At 37.9% G+C, this 25,809-nt stretch overlaps 1 protein-coding gene across 3 annotated transcripts in view; it reads right to left on the minus strand.

Moving 5' to 3' along the window:
* Positions 1–648: 648 nt before the first annotated feature.
* GOSR1 (golgi SNAP receptor complex member 1) overlaps positions 649–25,809 on the minus strand; it is a 51,018-nt gene continuing 25,857 nt past the window's right edge. For 2 of the 3 annotated variants that reach the window (XM_002912302.4, XM_011223860.3), the window contains exons 7-9: positions 14,662–14,691; positions 7,544–7,626; positions 649–4,630 (exon numbers count right to left, since the gene is read on the minus strand). In XM_002912302.4, coding sequence (XP_002912348.1) covers positions 4,506–4,630; positions 7,544–7,626; positions 14,662–14,691 — 238 coding nt within the window. In that variant the 3' untranslated portion in view covers positions 649–4,505. The remainder of the gene's footprint in view (positions 4,631–7,543; positions 7,627–14,661; positions 14,692–25,809) is intronic. The other variant, XM_034640238.1, reaches the window with a different exon arrangement.

Below are 25,809 nucleotides of genomic sequence, written 5' to 3' on the forward strand. Positions count from 1 at the left end.
CTGGGGTGGCCAAAACAGAAAAGTCCGGTCGGATTAAAAAGCCAGAGATGGGGGTGGGGAGTCACTGCTAATGGCGACAGTGCTGCTTTTGGGGGTGATGAAAGTGTTCTGAAGTTAGCGGTGCTGGTTGCACAATATACTAAAACCCATCAGTACACGTTAAAAGGGTGGATTTTATGGTACATGAGTTTTAGTTCAATTATAATGTTATTTTTAAAAAGGATGCAGAAAACATGAATAAGAATATTTTGGAGAGTAATGGAACATGAGGGATTTTCAAATTCTGTGGTGGGGTAGAGAATCAAGCTCTGGTCTGTAGGATGAAAAGTCATTATTTTAGAGAGGGTAAGAACCCTTTTCTCTTGCTAAGCTCTGCAATTTTACATTTACACCATACTTTCTGAAGTTTCATTTTGAGAAGAGATTCTCCTTCACTTCTTGGGCTAAATTATCAGTGGAATGTTCATATGATGTTTCTGAACGACAGGTGACGGGCAGCCTTCCAGTACCTGCAGTGTTTCACCCTGGGTTTTAGGACATCATGAGAAATACTTATTGATACCAAAGATTTCATAATTATTATTGCAAACTGAATTGCAAACTGAAACAATGGTACTGTTTCAATAGGAACAACCATAGGCACAACCATTTAGGTTTCTAATTTATTAAATTACATAACAAAGCTACTTCTATACAGTCAGAAAATGCACATTTAGATGAGAACAAAAATTAAGTACAAATACAATAAATCTGGTTCCAAAAAGCCATTTTAAAAGCAAAAAAAAAAAAAAAAAAGAAAGTGCATTTGGAATAGATTTTTAAAGAATCTGTATTGGCATTTTTCATGAGGAAACATCTTTCATCATGATAAAGTGTGACTGGAATTGATCTCCCTCCCTAAGAGCTAATAGGATGGGAACAGATGCAAATGCCCTTATACTAAAGTGAGGCATTAGGCACAAAGAAAATGAGAATGATCCCTCACGGCTCAGCTTTGCCTCAACTTTGTATCCAGTAAGCATCCTTCAAAGTCACTTAGTCCTTCCTTATCTTCTTTTCCCAGAGAAGCTTAAGGGTATGCAGGTTTATAAGAGAACAACAAGCTTGGTTTATAAAGACCACGATGAAAAGCTCTGCATCTGAGTAGAGCCAAGGCTCAACCCCCTCTGACCCGAGAGGAGAACGGAGCACAATTATTTCACTTTTCTGAGTGGAATCCATCTGTGCTTTAGTTACACTTGCCACAGTTTCGTGTCATCCTACACATGGCCATTCATCCCCCACGGCAAGTTGAAGAACTCGGTCAATTTCTAAGAAATCATATCTGGCTAATGATCAAACAGGAGGTATCAGAAAACCAAAAAGGTTAGTCCAGTTCTTTAAAGTCCTTTTCATCAGATTGAGATTATTAACAGTGAAATAGAAAATCAATGGTGGGAATGCAAGTCCAAGATGCCTCAGTTCCACAGAGGCCAAAGTCATGACATCAAATGGCTCAATAAGTACATTTTCCTAGTCAGATGTATTCAGCATCCAGTAGGAAAGAACTAAAGTAAATATTATTTGGTTTCAGGTATAAAAAGTGCCTGTGTGATGTCTCCTCTCTTCACTTGTCTCAATTCTTAGGATTTTACTTCCATGCCTGATCTGCAGTAGGGAAAATGGCATTCTCCATACAAGTGAATTTTGGTACAAAGGAGAGAGGAATAGTGGAGAAGGAAAGCCCTTTTCTAACACTAGAAAAATAAAGGGTGAGCAATGCAGGTTACAGGGAATCCTTCAGCATCATTAAAAACACTAAGAAGAATAGAGAGAGAGCCAGGACAGATCAACTGAAGCACTTGGATATCTAGGTTTGAACTTAGTAGTCAATTAAACATTTTTAACTAAAGTTATCAGCACACATCAAAACAAAATCTCAGAAGTATACTTTTGGGAATTTTGTCCTTTGTGTTGACAAGGTTTTTCATACTTCTTAGTGAAAAGCAAAGTTTTGAATGGTCACTAAAATGACCCCAAAGGAAGATCCATTTTTATATAAGACAATGGCTAAAGGAGAGTAATTTCCCCAAAGAGGTAACTTCCTTCTGACCTCCCAGCTCTAACAAGCAACTTACAGTTGGCCCTTGAGCCTAGCAGCGGGTCTGTAAGGGCAGAAGGGAAGGGGAAAAAACCAAGATAGTTAAAAAAAAAAAAAGTTAAATGGCATGAAACTGAAAAAGTTCTAATCAGCTATCACGGGATTCAAATCCTCTTCTTGTAAATGGCACACTTCTATTTGCTTATTCCAGGGCTTGTTTCTGCAAATGAAGGAACCGAAGAGGAGAGGAAGAGCTCTGTCCTCGCCACCCACACTTGCCCTGGTCACCTCACTATGGGCTATAGCAGCGGGCGGTTAGTCAGACAGACCTACCCGACACCAACATCTACACCAAGCTTTTTCAACTTCCTTGGAAGAACTAGTTTATTTTCATCAAGAAAATAACCAACATAATTCTATTACTTCATTTAAGCATGACCCTAACTGAAAGGCTCGTCACCCATCAGAAGCATGTGTTTGCTCAGGGCAGCAAGCTAAGTCCGCTCAGGCCCTCGGTTTACTCCACAGTCAGCTTTAATGGATGTACCAAATAACTAGACCAGTGAAAAAGACTGGTAGTATAATTAAATAAATAACTTTATTATGATACTTCAGATTTTATAAATGCCAACCATATAGCAATGAAAGTCCCATAAATTCTAGCTGAGGCGCAATCACCAATCAAGGCCCTTTGAAAAATCAAAGATAATAATAAAGTGTCAGGGGAGAGAAGTTTTGTTCTCCTAAAAGAGAATTTAATAAATGAACTTCTCTGATCCTTTAAGGTTTACGTTGGGAAAACTTAAGACTTTCTTTTAAGGGCATCCCCAATCAAGCAACTGATCGATCAACCCATATTTAGAAAAATAAACCCCACAGTTAAGGAAAAAAATGTATCAAATGCCTTTCATAACCAGGACATAATAAAACTTTGACACCAGAAGGAAAAACCTCTCAGTTTCTAGACCAGGCCAGGGGTTGGCATAGCCATAAGCCTCTGTATGAAATTCACCTTAATGTCGTCACCCACACACTGTGATGCAGTTAAGAACTACACGCGAATCTCGTTTTATTCCCTGTGGCACAGTCTGAAGCCAACACCATAAACACCACGGTCAATTCCAATGCTGACGCGCCACCTTCTTTCTTGGTGAGGAGCGTAGACGTTGGTCTTCAAGCTATTTGTGGTAGTTCAGTTAGACAAGTCATATATTTACAGAAATGAAGAAATGGTTAAACCTGAAAAGAATTCTGGTGGGTGGTTTAAAAATTTTGTCACTGTCCAGGAATGATAGAAGACAGGTGCAGACAGAGATTCTGTCACATGTATCTTCAACAGTAAAACCATTCTCTGGATGTTTGGAAAATCTTAACAGATTTGGAATGAACAGGTTTTCATAAAACCCAGAATTCCTAGTACATTAGGCAGTAGTTCTCAAACTTTTGCTCCTAGACCATGGAGCATTTACAGATGGAATTATCTGAATGGTGACCCCTCAATCAGTGTCTTTTTACATGTGGCTTGTTGAACAGATCTCACTGAACACTGAGCAGTCCCCTCACTCGGGGTTAATCCTGACATGATGAGGAATTGGTGGGAGCAGTGACAGACACTGGTCATTAGTTACTTTTATCATGGTAGAACCGATATTTCATTTACTTGTAGTAGCAAATATTAATCCAAGGAAGAAATAAATAAAAAATCACAACGACTGACAAAAAAGCCCATTAATCTTGATGCTTTTCCAGTAATATAGTCAACCCCAGTGTGCATACAATTTACTAAAAGAAGAAAAAAAAAAAGCTTTTTTGCAGTGTTTGTCTTCTGTTTCAGACAACCTCAACTGTGTTGAAGTTGACCTGCTGGCATCTAAAAGAATCTGTGAAAAATGTAATTTTCCTTGAATACCAAACAGGGACACAGAGTAGAAATTTATAGCACAGGTTATTAAGAAATGACTTGTGATTTCTCATCATGAGTGTAAAATAAAAGGACAAGAACTATTTTTATTCACAACCCAATCTGGGGGCTAAAAGGAAAGCAGTCTTTGGATACAGAGAGACCTGGTTTTCTGAGAAGTCCAGCTATGAGACCTGGCTTGTCATCAGCCTTCAACACTACTGCTGAAGCACAGAAACTCTGTTTCTGATTGGTTTACTTACCTCCTGGAAAGACAAAGCAACTGAGAACTTTTTTTTTTTTTTTAAACTAAAAACAGAAGGAAATGTGTGTTAGAAAAGATAGCACAGAAAAACTGTGGCTTCAGCTCAACCTGACCACGTCACAGAGTCCACCGCGACCAGTCTTGAACTAATCCCGCTGGTCAGGCTAATCATCAGGACAACCGACTTCTCCTCCTACTTTTCCTTACTCCAGATCAGGGTGTGAAAGCGGTGGCTGTCCAGAGTCCCTGGAGAAGCTCCATCAATGGAAAGCATAGAGCAGCAACAGGATGGTGCAGACACCGATAACAGCGCCCAGGATGAGTGAGTCTCGCCGCTTCCTTAGGTTGACCCGCTGGATCAGGCTGTTCACAGCAGGAAAACGATCTTTAGGAAAGCTTTATTAAGGTCATATCTGAAGAAGCCTCTTTAGTGAAAAGTCACAGTAGTCACAAAAATAGAGATCAGGGTGGTCCAGAAACAATAAATAATGAGAAGAAATACGGGGAAAGACAATTACACTGAGGGAGTCTTTAAAAAACACATGCCCCAGCGGGGAGTGTCCTACTGCTCAAGGTCCCAAACAAACTGAGGAATGACTGCCCTGCTTCAGGCCAGGGTAGGAGCCAGTGTGTGACCAGGGGAACAGTGCAGGGCGGGGAGGCACAGATGCAGCCAACTACCACTGCTACCACCCCCTATTCAAACCCCCCACCCCCTCTGTCTCCCCCCTCCCACCTCGCTCTCTCTTTAAACCCCTTCTCTCAGCAGAGTAGAAGTTTTGCCAGAAGAGTTTTGAAGAAGTAACTGCTCCTCTCCTCACAGGGTGATAACCCCCTTAGAATCGGGCAATTGGTGGGAACCGACTCAAGGGTCTGACTAAATCAGTCGCTGGTGAATTATTTACATTTTTAAATCTACTTTGCAGAAGGAGGCAGGATATGGCAGGAAAGCGGGTTACACTGCTCTAGCTGTTCTACTTGGGAAACATAAAAAAAAAAGATAGGAAATTTCCCATTTTAGAGGTTTAAAAACAGTCACAACTATATTTTACTTAGTAGTTCAAAATGTCTTCATACTGTAGTTTGCACGCTGTAGACAAAGCACATGCCGGCACATCCCGGACCGCTCTGCGTTTCCGACAGTATGTACCCTGCAGGGGCAGCCTCTCTGCTAATGGCGGTATCCCACCAAGGTCAGGAAAACCACCAACAAAACCACCTACAATCCTAGACAGCTGGAATAACACCTCCACCTCGTGAATCCTTACTGCATTTTCCTGTCATTAAACTACTCAGCAGGGACTACATTCGTGTACTTATATGTTCTGCATGTTACATGATTAGGACCAAAATCTTGAATTTCCCTGTCTACCCAGAACAGAGCGTCACATACTGTAAGCATTAATGTACTTTCTGAATTAATGAAAAAAAATTTGCAGAAATAATTTTTAAAATACACAAGAACAGGGGGGGTGCCTGGGTGGCTCAGTCATTAAGTGTCTGCCTTTGGCTCAGGTCATGATCCCAGGTTCCTGGGATCAAGCCCGGAGTCAGGCTCCCTGCTCAGCAGGAAGCCTGCTTCTCCCTCTCCCACTCCCCCTGCTTGTGTTCCCTCCCTGTCTCTCTCTGTGAAATAAATAAATAAATAAAATCTTTACAAAAATATATACAAGAACAGGAAGCATGAAATAATAGGCAAAAACTTTTAGAAGGTACAAATCTCATACAGAGCGAGTGCTTAATCATTTTTTTGCTTAGTAAAAGGATCAACAATCCCTTTACAGTATGTAAACTTTTGGCATTAGGAAACCCTGTCTCTAATGGGCACATATGTGTCCATTTTTCCTTTAGGGAGTCCCCTTTCTTCTACACTAATCTATTCCAGTCCATGTAATAGTGTGGGCTGACCCCGGTATATGAACAAACTCAGGACCAGCCAGGAAGAGTACCTATGGTGACTCTAGCTGGGGCAACTTTGGTCCTCTTGAGACTCTTATCTCGGCTGTTAGAAAAGACCCCTCTTTCCATGGGGATATCTGAACTAGTAGAAGGTGACTCTTCTAGCCATCTCGGTCACCATGAGGAGAAAACCTGAGAATGAGGCCAACCACAGGAAAGATAAGAGACTGAATAGGTAGGGGGAAAAGAGAGGAAAGGCAGATTAATAATAAAATCTGACCTCCTGAATCGAGCCATGCCTTAAGCCAAATTCTACCCATGAATTTTAGATAAATATAAACAAATTAATTCCCTTCTTTCCCCCTTAAGTCAGTCTGCATTAAGTTTCTGTTACTACCTCTCTATGGAGTCCTGACTAATGCTCATTTTATTTGATTTTTTTTGAACACACTTTCTTCAGGAAGTATGATAATTTGATGATACAATGTATGTAACTGCCCTGTAAACTGTATAGCCTTATATAAAATATAAATGATTGTGGATGTGTGGTTTTGTATTTAGGATAACAAAACAGGAACAAAATTCACAAAAAACTGGAAAATACCAATGCACTTCAGGATACTCCTTAGGCAAGTAAGTATCAACCTAAAAGTGACCTTAAATTATCTAGGACCAGAAGATACTCAACTTTTGAAAATTATAGGTCCTTCCTCCTTTAGTAATTGGAAAAGAAAACTTTTTTTCTCCAAAAGGCTTGACTTCTCTGAGAGTAAACAAAATGTTTTGGAGTGGCAGGCTTACCAGTTTTCCCACTGGGTTTCATGAAGTATTAGTAATCCTAATTCAAGAAACTTAAGAATTGAAACGGTAGAGGTCATAATAAGCTACCCTAGCATTCAGCTTGTGCATGAAAAGCCACATGAAAATACTCTGTTGGCAGTTACAACTCATCTACATGTGGGGCTGTCTGTCTCCTTCCTTCTTCTAAGCATCTGCTACTGACTTAATTCTCCAAACTGGAAAAAGAGAGAAAAAGCATGTCATTTACAATGTTGAGGTAAGAATAATATCTACTGTGGCATTCTAACATGGATTCAAGAGCTTTTAAAATGTAAAATAATTTTGTGAATAATTTGAAAATTCACAATTATAATTTTTTTCTAAATCGGCTAATATCAGACTTCTGGTGTACAATCTTTTCCAAATGGCACTAAACAGTATCAACTTTTATAAAGTAGGAATGCAAGGTACATTCATATTATGTAATTACTAATGGCCTCAACTGCTATTGGTGATGGCAACCTGACACCCGCCCCTCCCTGCCAAAAAAAGGCATAGACACCCCCCCTCCTGCCCCGCCCACCAAAACCTAGAGACTTCAAACTTTCAAAAAGGATACTGGCCAAAGTATTCATTTTGCTCTGAATCGACTTCAACATTCCTCTCTGGGAAGTCATATTTTCTTTTGTTGCCATAGCAATGCTGAAGGCGGAAAAGAGAAGATAATTACACTGGCATTTAAAATTATCCTGCATGCATGGATCCATCATACCCTTAAAAAGTGAGCAGAAAACGAAGACAAGGAACATCATCCTGAAAAGCATGGGCAGAAAAAAAAATCACTTTCCAAGTCACCTTCACACTGTCCTTTTCCTAAATGACCACTCCATCCCCACTGCTTTCCTCTGATGTCTTTTTCGACAAGGCAAGCAGGCCATTTCCTGTGATTTTCCCCAAAGCAACAAATGAAATGACAGACAAATCGCCATTACAAAAGCTTCTTAAAATGGTTTTGAAAGGAGCAACCAGGTGGCTCAGTCAGTTAAGCATCTGCCTTTGGCTCAGGTCATGATCCCAGGGTCCTGGGATCAAGCCCCATGTTGGGCTCCCTGCTCAGCAGGAAGTCCGCTTCTCCCTACCCCTCTGTACTCTCTGTCTCTCCGTCTCTCTGTCTCTCTCTCTCTCGGCTCTCTTTGAAATAAATAAATAAATAAATAAATACATAAATACATAAAATCTTTAAAAAAACCCAAGGTTTTGAAAGGGGCCAGCACTAAAATATCCTTAATCAGGAACTGTTGACAGGGACGTAGGAAATTATGATCATAAAAATAGAGCCAAAAGTGTAATATATCCCAAAATATTCATATATAACTAGTCCTTAATTTGTGAAAAGATTATGTTCCAGAATTCTACTTGAGAATCAACTAGGCAGATTTTTTTATTTTTATTTTTTAAAGATTTTATTTATTTGACAGAGAGAGCACAAGCAGGGGGAGTGGCAGGCAGAGGGAGAAGCAGGCTCCCCAAGGAGCAGGGAGCCCAACATGGGGCTTGATCCCAGGACCCTGGGATCATGACCCGAGCCAAAGGCAGATGCTTAACCGACTGAGCCACCCAGGCACCCCAACTAGGCAGATTTTAGGAGACACGTTCAACATTTTGCTGGGTTTCCAAGCCAGGTGACAAAAGTTACATATTCACTAAATGACTTCGAGAGATGGGAAAAAGTCCCTTCTCTTACAGAGACTATAGTCTCTTCCATGTGACTACTCTGATGTACTGTTTAAAAGAATCTCAGTTATTATTTTTTGGCTATCACTGCCAGGGTAACTTGCAACAGCCTTATCTCCCTGGACATTAGAAATCTAGAGGGCAGGGTCAGTGTCCATTTTGATAAGTAACACACGGGGAGTGCTATAGATACTGATGTTATAAAAAACAGCAGGAAACAGAATGTTCTTGAATAATTCTGAAAATATATGAAACATTTAAAAAAAAAAAAAGCAACAGATATGAAGAGATTCTGGGAAGATGATGATCAGAGCACAAATTCCTGACCTCACCTCTGGTCTAAGTTCCTCCACGGAGGAACAGAAGAACGAGGCAGGTATGAAGGGGAGGGATCCACCTGAGATCCCAAGTTCTTCTGACATCTCCAGGGAAGAAAGCCAGGTAGGCTATACTCTCTCGAGCAAGGGAAGAACCAATGAACTGATGGCAGGAAAGACTAGATTTTTCTTCAAGCCTGGGGCAGACCTAGGTTTCACTGCATCCTGAGGAGCCCAGAGCACTGAAGAGATGGACCTGCCTGCGTGGGAGCTGCAGGGGTGGGCTGAGCTGCTCCCAGGACCTGCAGCTGGTAAAGGGCTGTGACGCACGACCACAGGAACCTCTAAGCCGAGAGCTGACAGCCCCCCAGCTGGTGTGAGGGCCAGCCTTGAGGAAGAAAAAACTGCTGCGCCATCCATACCACCTGACAGGCCTCTGCTTAGGGGTCTCTAAGAGCCTGACCTATCTGGGAGCTGACCGCACATACTTCTGAACAAGCAACACCGGGTGTCCTACTGGAGGAAATGCTAGAGGGAGTACTCGAAGCAAATGGTGAATCAAAATTGAAATTTCAAGATTTGAGGAGGCAAAGAAGAAACAAAAGTGTGTGAGGAGACAGATAAAAGGATATATATTAGAGCATTGTTTTATATAATAAAAGACAAACACACAAAAACACATCTCCCCAATGGAAACAATACTGGAATGGTTTAACAGATTATGATATAACCATACCATGAAGTCATATTTGGTTATTAAAAAGAATAAGATGGCATTATTTCTATTAATCTGGAGGGATGTTCATGATATACTGAATGACTAAAGCAAGACAGAATATATAAAGTATGAATCCTTTTTCATTTCAAGCAATAAAGCATCTTTGTACATGTCTGTATGGCAGTGAGAGCGTATTAGAAAGATATTAACAACTGTCAGTTAATACAAGTTTCTCAGGGGATAAGAATGGAGGGACATTACCAAGAGATTAACTTTTTCTTTATATATTTTAGTTTTAAATTGTTATAAGAACATTGTACTTTTCTAAAATATACACATCTAATAAAGAAAATCGAAAAGAAAATTGCAGTAATTCCACCTGAGTGACTAAGAAATGTGAGTAACATTAGCAGCACCAAATGTACTACAGTCAAGCAATGATTTATAGAAGTTTTTCCCAGATCCTAGAAAAGATCAAGAATTGAAGGGATTATATATCTCTGAAGGCAAAACTGTGCAGTAGGGCTAATGATGGAAATTCTTAGAAATTTGTACAAGGAACTGCCAGACCCTTACGTTACCTCCCCTGCGCCATGAAGTCAGATGACCGCCCCCAGTTCGGTAGAAGAGCTAACCTAGGAGAGACCTGAGAGATGCTGACACTTCGAAGCTCCCAACGAAACAGCCAGGCCCCCTTCTGATCATCCACTGTGAGGCCGACCAACTGGCAAGTGTCCCACCACCCCTGTACACAGGACGAGCTTCCAAATACTGGATTTTGGAGCCTCACCCTCAAATATGAACAATGAACCAAGAATCACTACAAGTTTGAGAAGAGCCTCTAATGAGAGGCAGAGATCCAAACCAACCAACCAGCACACAGAAAAGTGAATCTGAGGAAACAGAGGCAATGATAGAAGCTCGAGAAACTCTAAAATCAAATTATATATTCAATGTCTTCAGAGAGAGAAAAGAAGGCATCACATCCATGAAACACATAAATATATGTATATATGTGTATGTGTGTGTAAGAGGGTACCCACCCCTTAGAAAAGAGCTGGTGTAAATTTAAAAAAAGAATGTAAATTAAAATGTAATAGAAGTGTCAAAAGGACAAACTGAGTAAACCCCTCAGAAAGTAGAAAAAAAGATAAATGGATAACGGAGAAAAGGTAAGACAGGAACAAGAGAAGGCCCAACATGTTTATTATTTTTTATTTATTTATTAGATTTTATTTATTACTTATTTAGCAGAGAGAGAGACAGAGAGAGCACACGCAGAGGGAGCGGCAGAGGGAGAAGGAACAGCAGGTTCCCCACTGAGCAGGGAGCCCGATACGGGGCGCGATCTCAGGACCCCGGGATCATGATCTGAACTGAAGGCAGACGCTTAACGACCGAGCCACCCAGGCGCCCCTATTACCTTTTAAAATTAAAATAAAAAACAAGAAAACAAAACAGTGAAAAAGGAGGTGGGAAAACGATAGTTTAAGAAAATTTCCCAGAACTGGAGATGAGTTTCCAGACAGTAGGAGCCCACCCAATGGCCAGGGCAATGAACTGGAAAAGATGCATGCTAAGCTTACTATGTGGAGGTTAAAAAACACACAAAACATGGGGAAAATAGGATGACCCTAAAAGTTTCCAGAAGAAAAAAGCTCATTACATACAAAGGACCAGCTACCTTAACCGGCACTGGACTTAAAAAATAATACCGAAGGGGTATTATATGAAGGCGGCTCAGCATCTGCCCTTTGGCTCAGGTCATGATCCTAGGGTTCTGGGATTGAGCCCCATGTCGGGCTCCCTGCTCAGGGTGGAGCCTGCTTCTCCCTCTCCCTCTGCCTGCCGCTCCCCCTGCTTGTGCTCTCTCTCTCTCTCTGTCAAATAAATAAAATCTTTAAAAAAAAAGTACTGAAAATAGCACCTTCAAAAATTTCAAAATTATTTCTAACCTAGAACTCTCTAACTTAGCTAAGCAATGAATCAAGAATAGATGTGAAAAGTTCAAAATTGTACCTCCTGTTCTTTCTCAGGAAACTACTAAAGAATGTGGTCCAGCATAATGAGGGAATAAACTAAGAAAATGGGAGACACTAAATTCAAGAAATAGGTAATCCAATAAAGGAGATTATTTGAAGGTAACGGGGAAAAGCGCACCAGGACCAGTGCAGTGGCGCAGGCCTGGAGAACAACCAGACAAGAGTAAAACAGAAGGAAGCAGTCAGTTAACTTTACGCTGAATTTTAAATCCCAAAACCAAAGAGAACACAAGAGTCGAAACTAACAACATCCTCTGCATCATTAGTTCTTATTCATAATTATGTCTGTGATGGAATATGATACATTTAAAATGTGGTTGTTTTAACATAAATTTATAATGTACTTTTAAAAATGGGTATTATGGTCTTGTATAAAGTAACACAATTTCATTTAAAGCGAGGCTAAGCTTCTGAAGGCAATCTTCGAATCATATATGCCCCTGTTTTTTACACTGGGACTATCACCATCTCCCATGCACTTTGACTCAGAAGTAGATAAAGAAGATTAAAAAATAATTTCCACAAAGTACTTTGTATTCCTTGGAGAATGGATACTGTCATCATACATTATGTTATTATCTTGCTGAATATGCATGATTGCCAGTACCACACAGAGTATACCTAGACATACTTTCTCATCTCATTGCATCATTCGGATTCAAGATGAGTGAAGTCTAGGTTGTTATTTCAAGGATCAAATACTCAGACGCAAACATAAGCTCCAAATAATATATAATGCTTTTAAAATGATAAATCATTGATAAATCATTGATGTGCTCTGTAAACTAAACTCAGACACTTATTTTTTCAACGACAGACTAGTACTGTTACACACTTAAAGCTTAAGAATAAATATTAAAAATATTAGTTCTTTTCAATTAATTGATTCAATTAATTGATGCCAGAGTCTATATTCAGTTGTGCACATATTCTTAAAATCTCCAAAAGGAAAAAGTAAATTGTTACATATAGAATATGCAAAAATAATTATTATCTGACACTTAAATTTTATATTATCTATAAATTTTATATTATCTATAAGTAATCATAACTAGCTTAAGAATCAATAAAATTTCACCTGTGATACCTATCAGATTTTGAAATAAAGGGAAATAGTAAAATAAAAAAACCTTGTAATTACATTTTTTTTTTTTTGCTTTTTAACTAGCAAAATAGTAGTAGCAGTGATTCAATGGTTCTCAAATGTTCCTATGTGAGGAAGTACTCCAAATTTTTATACTCCTATTACCAGCCCTTACATAGGTCAGCTTTGAGTTGAAAAGCTTAATTAAGGCAGCCTGGCCTGAAGAAGATCAGGTAGAAAAAGGAGGAAATAACAGGAAGAAAAAAGAAAAAGGATAACAGGGTAACTTTTAGTAAAAAATCCTTGGCAAATGTGATTTTACTTTATGTGCTGATGAAAGAGGAGTCACAAGGAAAATATTTCAGTTGACAATTAGGCAATGGTGCGAAAACTTTGTTCAGATGGACAACTCAGTGCGTGTAATTTAAACAAAATCTCCAGATAACTGCATATTATTTTAAGAGATTATACTTTATGAAATAATGACAGAAACATTACAACCTACTGAATAAAGAACTCATGAGTCCATATCAATATAAATACATATTTAAAATATGAACGATGAAATATTTAGTGGTAGAGAGGCCTCATGTCTGCAATTTATATTTAAGTAGCTTTAAAAAAAAGTGAAAAAGCGCATGTGGCAAAATGTTAAGGTAGGGAATCTATGTAAAGGGCATATGGGGATTCTCTGTACTACGGAAACTTTTCTGAAATCTGAAATATCAAAATAAAAAGTTTTTTAAAAGTTTGCATTAATAATACAGCTATTACATACAGATTACCTAGTAGCAGCCAGGCATTGTATTAGGCATTTTACCTCATACTATCTTTAATCTTCACGATAATCTTTTAGGGTAGGTATTAACATCAATCCCTGTTTTTTAAACACATGACAAAAGAAGGCCCTGAGTAAATTATCCAAGAACAGAGATCTGCTAAGTAGCACAAACCAAATCACACTCCAAAGCTTGTACTCTTTCTACAAGGTGGTAAATATAATAGTCGTTAAGTAGAGAGCTCTGGTTCTAGAATTAGAGAGATTCAGATTTGAGGATTTGAATCCTCAACACAGTGTATCAGCTGTGACCACAGGCAAATCACTTACCTTGGTTTCTTTTTTGTTTTGGCCACAGTGTTTATTTCATGGGTTAGTGAAGAAATTAAATAAATGAAGCATGTAAAGCACCCGAGCACAATACCACGGCCGCCAGTAGGGGTACGTATGTTTGGTGACGTTTCCATGTGCTTCATTATACCTTTCCTGAAAAATGCTTTAGATACTGCTGAATTCTAAACTATAGAGATCATATCTAGTTCATTTACTTTTTTACTGTCATAAGACGGTATCTAAAAATTCACCAAACCTAGAGAATTAAGCAGGTCAAACCAACAAATAAATGTCCCTTACCTTAAGCAATACCCTACTTCAGTGTTATTACAGGTAATGCTAAATACTATTGCAGAAGATTTTCTGCAGCTGCTGTGACAGAAACCAAATCTACATAAATGGCATAAATAAGACATTTACCAAATCACATGCCTATGATGGTTTTCCATTAAAAAGGGAGAATGAAAAAATTGAAGCTGAAAGTACTGAAAATGAATTAATCAGAAAAATTAACCTAGGTAAATCAGCCTAATTCTAGAAACAAGTATTTTGGGCTTCAAATATCTCTAAAAAGAGAAGGATGCAATAAAAATACATCACAATCTAGTGAAATTCCCATCTTTAAGAATGATAAATTAATTTTAACTCTAGTTACAGGGTTAACCTAATCTGTTCACTTATGTTGCAAGCAAACAAAAAATGCACTGAAGTAAAACAACATTTTTTCCTACCTTATTGTCTCTTCTATCAGACGATCTGAGCTGCAAATAAAATGGAAATTAAAATTCTGAAATTATTAAGGCATATTTAAAATTTGTACTTAATTTTTCTACATTTTAGAGATTAACTTCTCAGCCACTAATATAAACAGAATACCCAAGTCTTTTGAAAGCATCTGGAGAATATTCTGGGCTCTGAAATAAATTTAACTCATCCACACATATAATTTTCATCTTACGTGTATTTGTTAGCTTAAATCTATTTCTTCCACAGGGATATTTGATGATTAAAGACAGAACAGTTTTAATGACAGCATAAAGAAATAAAACTTCTTTAATCTAGATAGCTCAAACTTGTCACCACCATCTATTCAAAACTTAAGAATTACAACTGACTTGTTGAGACAGGATAAGGAAATATAGTTCTGATGCCTATAAGTAGTAATTATTTACACCTTAAAGGTCCTTCCATTTTTGGGAAACATTTTTTCGTTTTGTTTTGGAAACAAAACTAAATTTCAGCCTACAAACTTTACAATTCAACAATGTGAATAAAGACACTAAATGCACCTTTGATCTGTAAAATGCACTGGAGAGAAAGAAGTCTATTTTAGGGAGGAATTCATAGGTATCAAAATTGCTAAAGGTGCTGCTCTGCGGCAGAAAGCAGGAGAACTCCCTCCTAGACATCTGCATCTGTTTAGCACAGCGCAAGGTGCACAGCACGTTCTCAACTGAATACTTGCATATTTTCTTTCTAATTATTTCCTTCCAAAAGAATTTCTACATTCACTGTATCAACTAATAACTGGAGGTTTCATAATAAAGTAGTGGACCAGGAAATCTAAGTTAATGCAGGAATTAGGGGACAAAGATGAACTTTAAAAAATGTCATAAATACCTTATATAAGCCCTGTTTTGGAAACCTTTAAGAATTTCAAAAATTACATGGGGCAACTGGGTGGCTCAGCCAGTTAAGCGTCTGACTCTTGGTTTTGGCTCAGGTCATGATCTCAGGGTCGTGAGATGAAGCCCTGAGTCGGGCTCTGTGCTGGACACGGAGCCTGCTTAAGATTCTCCCTCTTGGGGCGCCTGGGTGGCACAGCGGTTGGGCGTCTGCCTTCGGCTCAGGGCGTGATCCCAGCGTTACGGGATCGAGCCCCGCATCAGGCTCCTCTGCTATGAGCCTGCTTCTTCCTCTCCCACTCCCCCTGCTTGTGTTCCCTCTCTCGCTGGCTGTCTCTATCTCTGTCAAATAAATAAATAAAATCTTTAAAAAAAAAAAAAAAAGATTCTCCCTCTCCCTCTTCCCCTGCTCCTCCCCACCCCTCTCCCCCTCTTAAAAAATTTTTTTAAAAAATCAAAATTGCAAAGATAGTTGGAGGAATTTAGAGCCAGCTATGTGGCTTTTGAATGCTATCTCTACCACTTACTAGCTATCTGACATTAGGTAAATTACTCTATGGTTAAATATTCTCACCTGTAAGATGGGAATGATAAACAAGCAAAAAAACAAAAACAAAAACAAAAAACAACCCCTACTTGTTAAGAGGAATAGAGAAGTTTATATACAGTGATGAGAGCAGAATCCGGTACATGGTAAACACTAAGTATTTTTTGCTATTATCACAGTAGTTTCTCAGTAACTATGGACTGATTCTAAATCTAAGCATAAAGTTGATATAAATTTCCATATAAATCCATTGCTGTGGTGAATTCTATTGATAAGTATGCATTTATTTTATTAACAAATGTGTATGGAAGTGCCCTGGAAGAGAACTGCATCAGACAGGGGCCACAAAGATAAGGTACTAGCCTCTACAGACCTTACTATGGAGACAGACAATACCTACGCCTACAGGTATCTTGGTAACGTGGTCATAAACTCACAAAAGAGGGAGTGGTTAACTAGAACTGGATTAATAGCTCCTCGTTCAACACAATGGTTTGGTTGACTGTCCTCATTAGAGCCTTTCAGCGTATGGAAAGGCAAAAAAATAAGACATTTTAAGATGCAGGAAGTGTAATATGAAAGTAAATAATTACATTGCCAATCTCAGCAAGCCAGTTTTTTATTTAACTTTTATTTATTTATTTGAGAGAGAGAGAGAGACAGTGTGTGCACACAAGCAGGGGGAGTGGCAGGCAGAGGGAGAGAGAGAAGCAGACTCCCCACTGAGCAGAGAGCCCAATGTGGGACTCAATCCCAGGACCCTGGGATCATGACCCAAGCTGAAGGCAGACACTTAACCAACTAAGCCACCCAGGTGCCTCCAAACCAGTTTGCTTTTTTTTAAAGATTTTGTTTATTTATTTGAGAGACAGCCAGTGCCAGAGTGAAAGAGAGTGCACAAGCAGGGGGAGGGGCACAGGGAGAGGGAGAAGCGGACTCCCTGCTAGTTTCCCCTTATCCATGAGGGATATATTTCAAGACCCTCACAGAATGCCTGAAACCTGGATAGTACTGAACCCTATGTATACTATGTTTTTTTCCCTATACATACATACCTATGATAAAGTTTAATTTATAAATTATGCACAGTAAGAGATTACAACAATAACTAAAAATAAAATAGAATAATTTTAACAATATCTATAATAACAGTAATGTGAATTTGATCTTTCATTCTCAAAACATCTTACTGTACTGTACTCACTCTTCTTTTTGTGATAATATGAGGTGATAAAATGCCTATGTGATGAGATGAAGTGAGGGGAATGAATAGTAGCATTAGGCTACTACTGACTGACCTTCTGACAGTAAGTCAGAAGGCAGGTCATCTGCCTCTGGACCACAGTTGACCACAGGTAACTGAAACCATGAAAAGCAAAACCACAGGTAAGAGGGGACTACTGAAGGCCAATATTCCGGATGAACACAGATGTAAAAATCCTCAACAAAATGTCAGCAAACTGAATTTAATACATTAAAAAAGGGTCATACACCGCGATTAAGTGGGATTTATTCCAGAGATGCAAAGATGGTTCAACATCTACAGTCAGTCAATGGGATACATCACACTAACAAAATGAAAGATAAAAATCATGATCATTTAACAGATGGAGAAAAAGCATCTGACAAAATTCAACATCCGTTTATGATTAAAAACTCTCAACAAAGCAGGTACAGAGGAGATGTACCTCAACATAAGGGCCATACAGGACACACCCACAACTAATATCATATCTATGATGACAAGCTGAAAGCTAAAATCAGAAACAAGGACTCCCAGTCTTGCCACTTTGATTCAACAGTTTTAGAAGTCCTAACCAGAGCAATTAGGCAAGAAAAAGAAATAAAAAGCATTCAAATTGGAATGAAAGAAGCAACCGTCACTATGTGCAGGTGACGTATTATATATAACCAGGTATTTAAATATATAGAAAACCCTGAAGACTCAATCAAAACACTGTTAGAAGTAGGAGCGCCTGGGTGGCTCAGTTGGTTAAGCATCTGCCTTCGGCTCAGGTTATGATCCCAGGGTCCTGGGACCGAGTCCCACATCAGGCTCCTTGCTCTATGGGGAACCTGCTTCTCCCTCTCCCCCTGCTTGTGCTCTGTCAAATAAATAAATAAAATCTTAAAAAAAAACCTGTTAGAAATAATAAATGAATTCAGTAAAGTTGCAGAATACAAAACCCATGACTCAAAAATCTGTTGTGTCTATATACTAATAATGAACTATCAGAAAGAGAAATTAAGAAAATCCCATTTACGATCACATCAAAAAGAACAAAATATCTAGGAATATATTTAACCAAGGAGGTGAAAGACTTTTATACTGGAAACAAGACATTAATAAAAGACATTGAAGAAGACATAGATAAATGGAAAAAATATTCCATGCTCATGGATTGGGAGAATTAGTATTGTTAAAATGTCCATACCACCGAGAGCAATATGTAGATTCAATGCACTTCCTACCACAATTCCAATGGCATTTTTCACAGAAATGAAACAAACAATCCTAAGATTTGTAAGGAATCATAAAAGACCTTGAATAGCCACAACGAGAAAGAAAAAGTGAGCTGGAGGCATCATGCTTCCTGATTTCAAACTATATATTACAAAGCTATATTAAGGGGCAGCTGGAAGGCTCAGTCGGTTAAGCATCTGCTTTCTGATATGGTTGTGATCCCAGGGTCCTGGGATTGAGCCCCACATCGGGCTCCTTGTTCAGTGGGGAGTCTGTTTCTTCTTCTCTCTCTGCCCCCCCTACTCATGCTCTCTAATAAATAATAAAAAAAATCTTTAAAAAAAAGCTATAGTAATTAAAATAGTATGGTACTAGCATAAAAACAGATATAGATCAGTAGAACAGAAAGCCCAGAAATAAATCTGCACATATACAGTCAGTTAATTTATGACAAAGGAGCCAAGAATACACAATGCAGAAAAGACACTTTCTTCAATAAATGGTGTTGGGGAAACTGGACAGCCACATGCAAAAAATGAAACTGGAACGCTATCTTACAACATACACAAAATCAACTCAAAATGGATTGGAGACTTGAACATAAGACCTGAAACCATAAAACTTCTAAAAGAAAGTGCAGGCAGTAAGCTCCTCGACACAGATCTTGGTGATGATTTTTTTGTATCTGACACCAAAAACTACAAAAGCAAAAATTAACAAGGGGAATTACATCAAACTAAAAAAATTTTTTTCCCTCAAACTAAAAAATTTCTGTACAGCAAAGGAAACAATCAACAAAATGAAAAGGCAACTTACTAAATGGGAGAAAATATCAGCAAATCATACAGCTGATAAGAGGCTAATATCCAAAATATGTAAGGAACTCCTACAACGCAGTAGCAAAACAAAACAAAAAACCCTAATCTGAATAAAAAATGGCATAAAACCCGAACAAAGGTTTTCCCATAACATACCAATGGCCAAGAGATAGATGAAAAGACGCTCTACACTATAATAATCAGGGAAATGCAGATCAAATTCACAGTAAGATGTCACCTCATACCTGTTAGAATGGCTATTATCAAAAAGACTAGAAATAACAAGCGTTGGAAGGATGTGGAAAAAAGGGAAACCTTGTGCACTGCTGGTGGGAATATAAACTGGTGCAGCTATTATGGAAAACTATAGAATTTCCTCAAAAACTAAAAATAGAACTAACACATGATCCAGCAATTCCACTTCTGGGAACCGAAATAAAAAGCAAAAAACAGAAAGCAAAAATACTAACTCAAAAAAATATATGCACCCCCATGCTCACCACAGCATAATTTACAAAAGCCAAGATATGGAAACAACCCAAGTTCACATAACAGGAGGATGGATAAAGAAATTGTGATATATACAATGAAATATTATTCAATGGTAAGAAAGAATGAAATAGTGCCCTTTGCAACAACATGGATGGACCATGACAGCATTATGCTAAGTGAAATAAGTCAAGACAGAGAAAGATAAATACCACATGATCTCTCTTATATGCGGAATGTAATATATATATATTTTTTCTTTTTTTCCCCTCCCTCGCTCTCTGCCCCTCCCCCCCATTTGTGTGGTCTCTCCCTCTGTCTTTCTTGATCACTCTCTCTCAAATAAATAAAATCTGGGGACACCTGGGTGGCTCAGTTGTTAAATTTGTCTGCCTTCGGCTCAGGTCATGATCTCAGGGCTCTGGGATTGAGCCCCATGTCAGGCTCCCTGCTTGGCGGGGAACTTGCTTCTCCCTCTCCCACTCCCCCTGCTTGTGTTCCCTCTCTTGCTGTCTCTCCGTCAAATAAATAATCTAAAAAAAATTAAATCTTTAAAAAAAAAGACAAAAATTGAATGATGACTGCGAACAAGGAAAGAAGTTACCAAATCTGAGAAAGAATAAAGAAATTATAAGAGCATTCATATGTTCATTCTTTGGAGTGAAGGGTCAAAGAACTGCTAAGTCTAGAATATGGATAGTCTGTCCTCTATAGCTATTTAAGTTGCTTCCTAGAACGATAAAATTTAGAATGAAGTGATCCTCCAGTGACATGGAGGTTCCTAGATGAGAGGAAAGGGGAAGGATAAAGAGATGGAAAGAGCCTTAGGAGTACAGATTTTTATTTTATTTTATTTTTAAAGATTTTATTTATCTGACAGAGAGAGAGACAGTGAGAGAGGGAACACAAGCAGGGGGAGTGGGAGAGGAAGAAGCAGGCTCCTAGCAGAGGAGCCTGATGTGGGGCTCGATCCCAGAACGCTGGGATCATGCCCCGAGCCGAAGGCAGACGCTTAACGACTGTGCCACCCAGGCGCCCCAAGAGTACAGATTTTTATTAAAGTAGAGATAAGTCATTATCTAGTAGTAGTAGGGGAAACTAAAACTGATTGTGGAGAAAGAGGAAAGAGAGCTATCATTTATTGAGATAGTAAGAGCCAAATTTCTGAAGTCAGACTGCTTGAATTTGAATCCTACTTCTGCTATTAACTGCGTGACTGATGATCAAGTTACTTCTCTCATCAGTCTCAGTTTATCTGTAAATGATGAGAATGGTGTCCAGTCTTGGGTATGTGTGTGTATATGAATACTTATATATATAATATTTTTATATAAGATATATTACTCAGCCATAAAAAAAGAATGAAATCTTGTCATTTGCAATGACATGGATGGAGCTAGATGGAGAATATTATGCTTAAGTGAATGAAATAAGTCAGTCAGAAAAAGACAAACATTATATGATTTCATATTAATATGTGTAATTTAAAAAACAAAACAAATGAGTGAAGGGGAAAAAAAGAGGGAGAGAGGGGCAAACTGAGAAACGGACTCTTAACTATAGAGAACTGATGGTTACCAGAAGGGAGGTGGGTGATGGGGATTAAGGAGTGCACTTGTTGGGGCACCGGGTGGCTCAGTCGGTTAAGCGTCTGCCTTCGGCTCAGGTCATGATCCCAGGGACCCCTGCTCAGCAGGAAGCCTGCTTCTCCCTCTCCCACTCCCCCTGCTTGTGTTCCCTCTCTCACTGTGTGTCTGTCTCTGTCAAATAAATAAATAAATAAATAAATAAATAAAATCTTTAAAAAAAAAAAAAAGAGTGCACTAGTTGTGATGAGCAGCAGGTGTTGTATGGAAGTGTTCAATCACTATATTGTGCACCTGAAACTAATACTACACAGAGGTTAACTAACTGGAATTTAAATAAAAACTTTAAAAAAATTATTCAAAAATCAATCAATGTACCCCACCATATATGAACAGACTAAAAAGCACTTGACAAAACATAACAGCCACTCTAGAGAAAAATTCTCAGGAAAGTAAAAACAGAGGGATACTCCTCAACAGCTAGCATTATACTTAACAGGGAAAGACTGAACACTTCTCTGTAAGATCTGGCACAGGGCAAGGAATCCCATTCTCATCACTCTTATTCAACATAGTGCTGGAAGTTCTGGCCATGCAAGAAAGCAAGAAATGGAAATAAAAGGCATACAGATTGGAAAGGAAGAAATAAAACTATCTTTATTTGCAGATGACAAGATTGTCTACACAGAAAATCCCAAATAATAAAAATTCCTAGAATAAGTGAGTTCAGCAAGGTCACATTACACAATATAAACATGCAAAAATCAATTGTATTTCTATGAACTAGCAAAAAGCATGTGGACACCAAACTTAGAAAGCCAATGCCATTTATAACTGTTCAAAGAAGAAAAATATAGGTGTAAATCTAATAAAACCTGTACACAGAACTTGTATAGGACAACTACACAACACTGATGAAGAAATCAAAGACCTAAATAAATGGAGACACACACCACATTCATAGATTGGAAAACTCAACACAGTAAAGATGTCAATTCTCCCCAAGCTGATTTACAAATTTAATGCAATTCCTAGATACAGACAAGATTACTGTAACATTTATAAGACAGTCAAAAGAATTAGAATAGCTAAAGCAATTCCTAAAAAAGAATAAATGAGAAGAATCAGTTTACCCAATTTCAATACTTAACACAGCTAAAGTAATCAAGACTGTGTGGGGAAAAAAAAGACTGTGATACTGGCAGAGAGACAGACACAGAGATCAATGGAACAGAAAAGTGTCCAGAGATAGTCCCACGCAGATAAGTCCAACTGACTTTTTTTCTCAGGTGGATATCTAAGGTGATTTTTTTAAAACCGAAGTGAAATCATGTAACATAAAATTAACCATTATAAAGTGTACAATTTGGTGACATTTAGAGCACATTCACATTGTTGCACAACCACCACCTCTACCCAGTTCTGAAACATTTGTATTGCCCTAACAGACAACTGTACCCAGTAAACAATTCCAACTGACTTTTGACAGAAATGCAAAAGCAATTCAATGTTGGAAAGAGAGTGTTTTCAACAAATTGTGTTGGGGCAATTAGACATCCATAGGCAAAAAAATGAACCCTGACCTAAGTCTCACATCTTACACAAACATTAACTCAAAATGAACCATGGATTTAAATGTAAAACATAAAATTACAAAACTTGAAGGGAACAAAAAAAAGAGAAAGTCTTTGGATTTCGACACTAATTAAAAGCTTTCGGTCTGGGAAAGACCCTGTTAAGATGAAAAGGCAAATTAGAGGCTGAGAAAAAAAATATTTGCAAACCACATATCTGATGGAGAAGAATTCTCAAAACTCTACAGTAAAAAAAAAAAAAAAAAAAAAAATTAGAAAATGGGCAAAAGCCATGAAGAGACATTTCGCCAGAAGATAGACTGCAAATAAGCACATGGAAAGATGTTCAAGATCATTAGCCATTAGGGAGATAGAAACTGAAGTCACAATGAGAGATCTCTACACAGCTATCACAATGGCTAAAATAAAAATAAGTGACAACATCAAATGCAGGTGAGGATATGAAGAAACTAAATCATTCACACATTATTAGCAGGAATGTAAAATGTAAAATTTTAAAGTTTTTATTTAAATGTACTCTGGAAAATAGTTTTAAAACTAGTTATTTCTTAAAATTTAGATTCTTGTTCTTTTTAAAAATTTTATTTTAAACATACAATGTATTATTAGTTTCAAAAGTAGAGTGTAGTGATTCCTCAGTTGTATGTAACACCCAGTGCTCATTAGTGCCCTCCTTAATGCCCATCACCAGGGACCCCCATTCCCCCACCCACCTCCCCTCCAGCAACCCTGTTTGTTCCCTATTGTTAAGAGTCTCTTATGGTTTGTTTCCCTTTCTGACTCCCTTCCTGACTTATTTTATTTTTCCCTCCCTTCCCCTATGATCTTCTGTTTTGTTTCTTAAATTCCACATATGAGTGAGATCATACGATAATAACACAAACCCAATTCCAAGTTAGATTGAATATAAAGGTACATACCTTAAGTAGTGTACAATGGTGAATCAGTGTTAAAAAAAAAACAACGAACTGAGGGCTTCAGAGGGGAGAGGGGTGGAGGACTGGGATATGTCGGTGATGGGTATTAAGGAGGGCACGTATTACATGGAGCACTGGGCGTTATACGCAAATAATGAATCATGGAACACTACATCAAAAACTAAGGATATACTGTATGGAGACTATTATAATATAATAAAAAATTATTTAAAAAAAAACAAACCCAACAGAAACTGTGTGGAAAATATATTTTCATCTAACTAAACTCAAGTGAATCTGTCTAGACAGCAATGAAAAAATAGAAAGCTAAGCATTTCATACAAATCATCAGAAAATCAGCCAGATATATTTCATTACTACGATTATCTGATTTCTGTAAGATCTGAAAATATAATAGCATTTCTTTTGTATCTGTTCTCAACCATAGATGTCAGAGCTAAAGTTCACTGCACCAGCTAATAAGTCAGCCTAACTACTAGACTTTGGTTGGAAAACAAAGTCACTACGTTTTACGTTCAAAGATAATGTCCTTGAAGAAGTGAGGCTGAAATGGCCAGTAAGGAACAACTATCTGTGTCATTTCATAGCAAGAAAATCCTTTGATGTTGTTTGTAGCACACAGATACAATTCTTGTTTTATGTAATGAGTATGTTCCTTAAAAGGTATCCTTTTTGAAAGTAACATTTTGGCCAATTTAAATCATATTTTAAATGTAATAAGACCATTCTATTTACATAAATCAAATTAAAAATCCTGTAAGGCAAATACTCATGCCTTCATTCTCCATTTTTTTGTATACAACTAGATTTTCAATAATAGGTTTTCTTAAAAGGATACAGTTTCATTGAAATAGGTCGTTTTATATATTTGAAATTCACAACTTATCTTCATATTATGGTAATTATATAGCATCATCTGAAATGCAAAGAACACATTTTGCTGGATTCCCCTGAAAAGGAAACCAACCTAATAGGCTTTGCTTATATAGAAAACTAAAATTATAATCCTCAATATTCTGTCCTGTGGAGGAAGGAGGTCCTCCCTCCCTGTGGTATCCTTAATTTATACAGTGGCATAGACAGAGGAAGGCCGGTGATTTTTAAATTTCTTCTCAGATTGCCTTAAGTCCTTACTTGTTTAGCTAAGCCCTCCACTGAATAAACACCATTCATTAAAACCATCCTGGATAGTGTGGATACCAATTCAACAACAGAGTGGCTACATAAAGATGGCATAATCTAGTAAAAGTCGAATTTAAAATTGCTTTCCTTTGGGGCATAACATACACCATCAAGTGGAATTATCCTCAAACTAGTACTTCATAACAGCTCAGAGGCATTCCATAAAGTCATTTGGAGTCTGTAATTAAGCAACAAGTTTCTGTTTCTCTAAAGACCAATTTAAACTAGCTGAAAACAATGAGCCAAATTTCATCATCAATTATTGTATGAAGAAATCACTAAAGCCACATTAAAATAATTCTCTTTTTAATAATAATTCATTTCCCCCAACACACATACTGCAAACGGCACAAATTTCAGGAATAAAAATGGGATTTCAAACACATAATTTAAGGCAATTTAAATCAACAAAATATAAGAATTTGGCAAAATCACTTAGATACCACCTAATTAGAATCCTCTTTTATTCCAGTAAATAATAAACAAATAAGCAAATAAGAAAATAAGCAAGTACATAACAAATAACAATTTTAAAATTGATCCCTTTGTAAACTGCAACTGGTGAGGCTGTCACCAACCAATCATACCATTTACATCAAACACTGTGGTGATGCAGTCTTTTATTTAAACAGATC

Source organism: Ailuropoda melanoleuca, chromosome 13, assembly GCF_002007445.2.
Source record: "Ailuropoda melanoleuca isolate Jingjing chromosome 13, ASM200744v2, whole genome shotgun sequence".
In the NCBI taxonomy this organism is placed as follows: domain Eukaryota; kingdom Metazoa; phylum Chordata; class Mammalia; order Carnivora; family Ursidae; genus Ailuropoda; species Ailuropoda melanoleuca.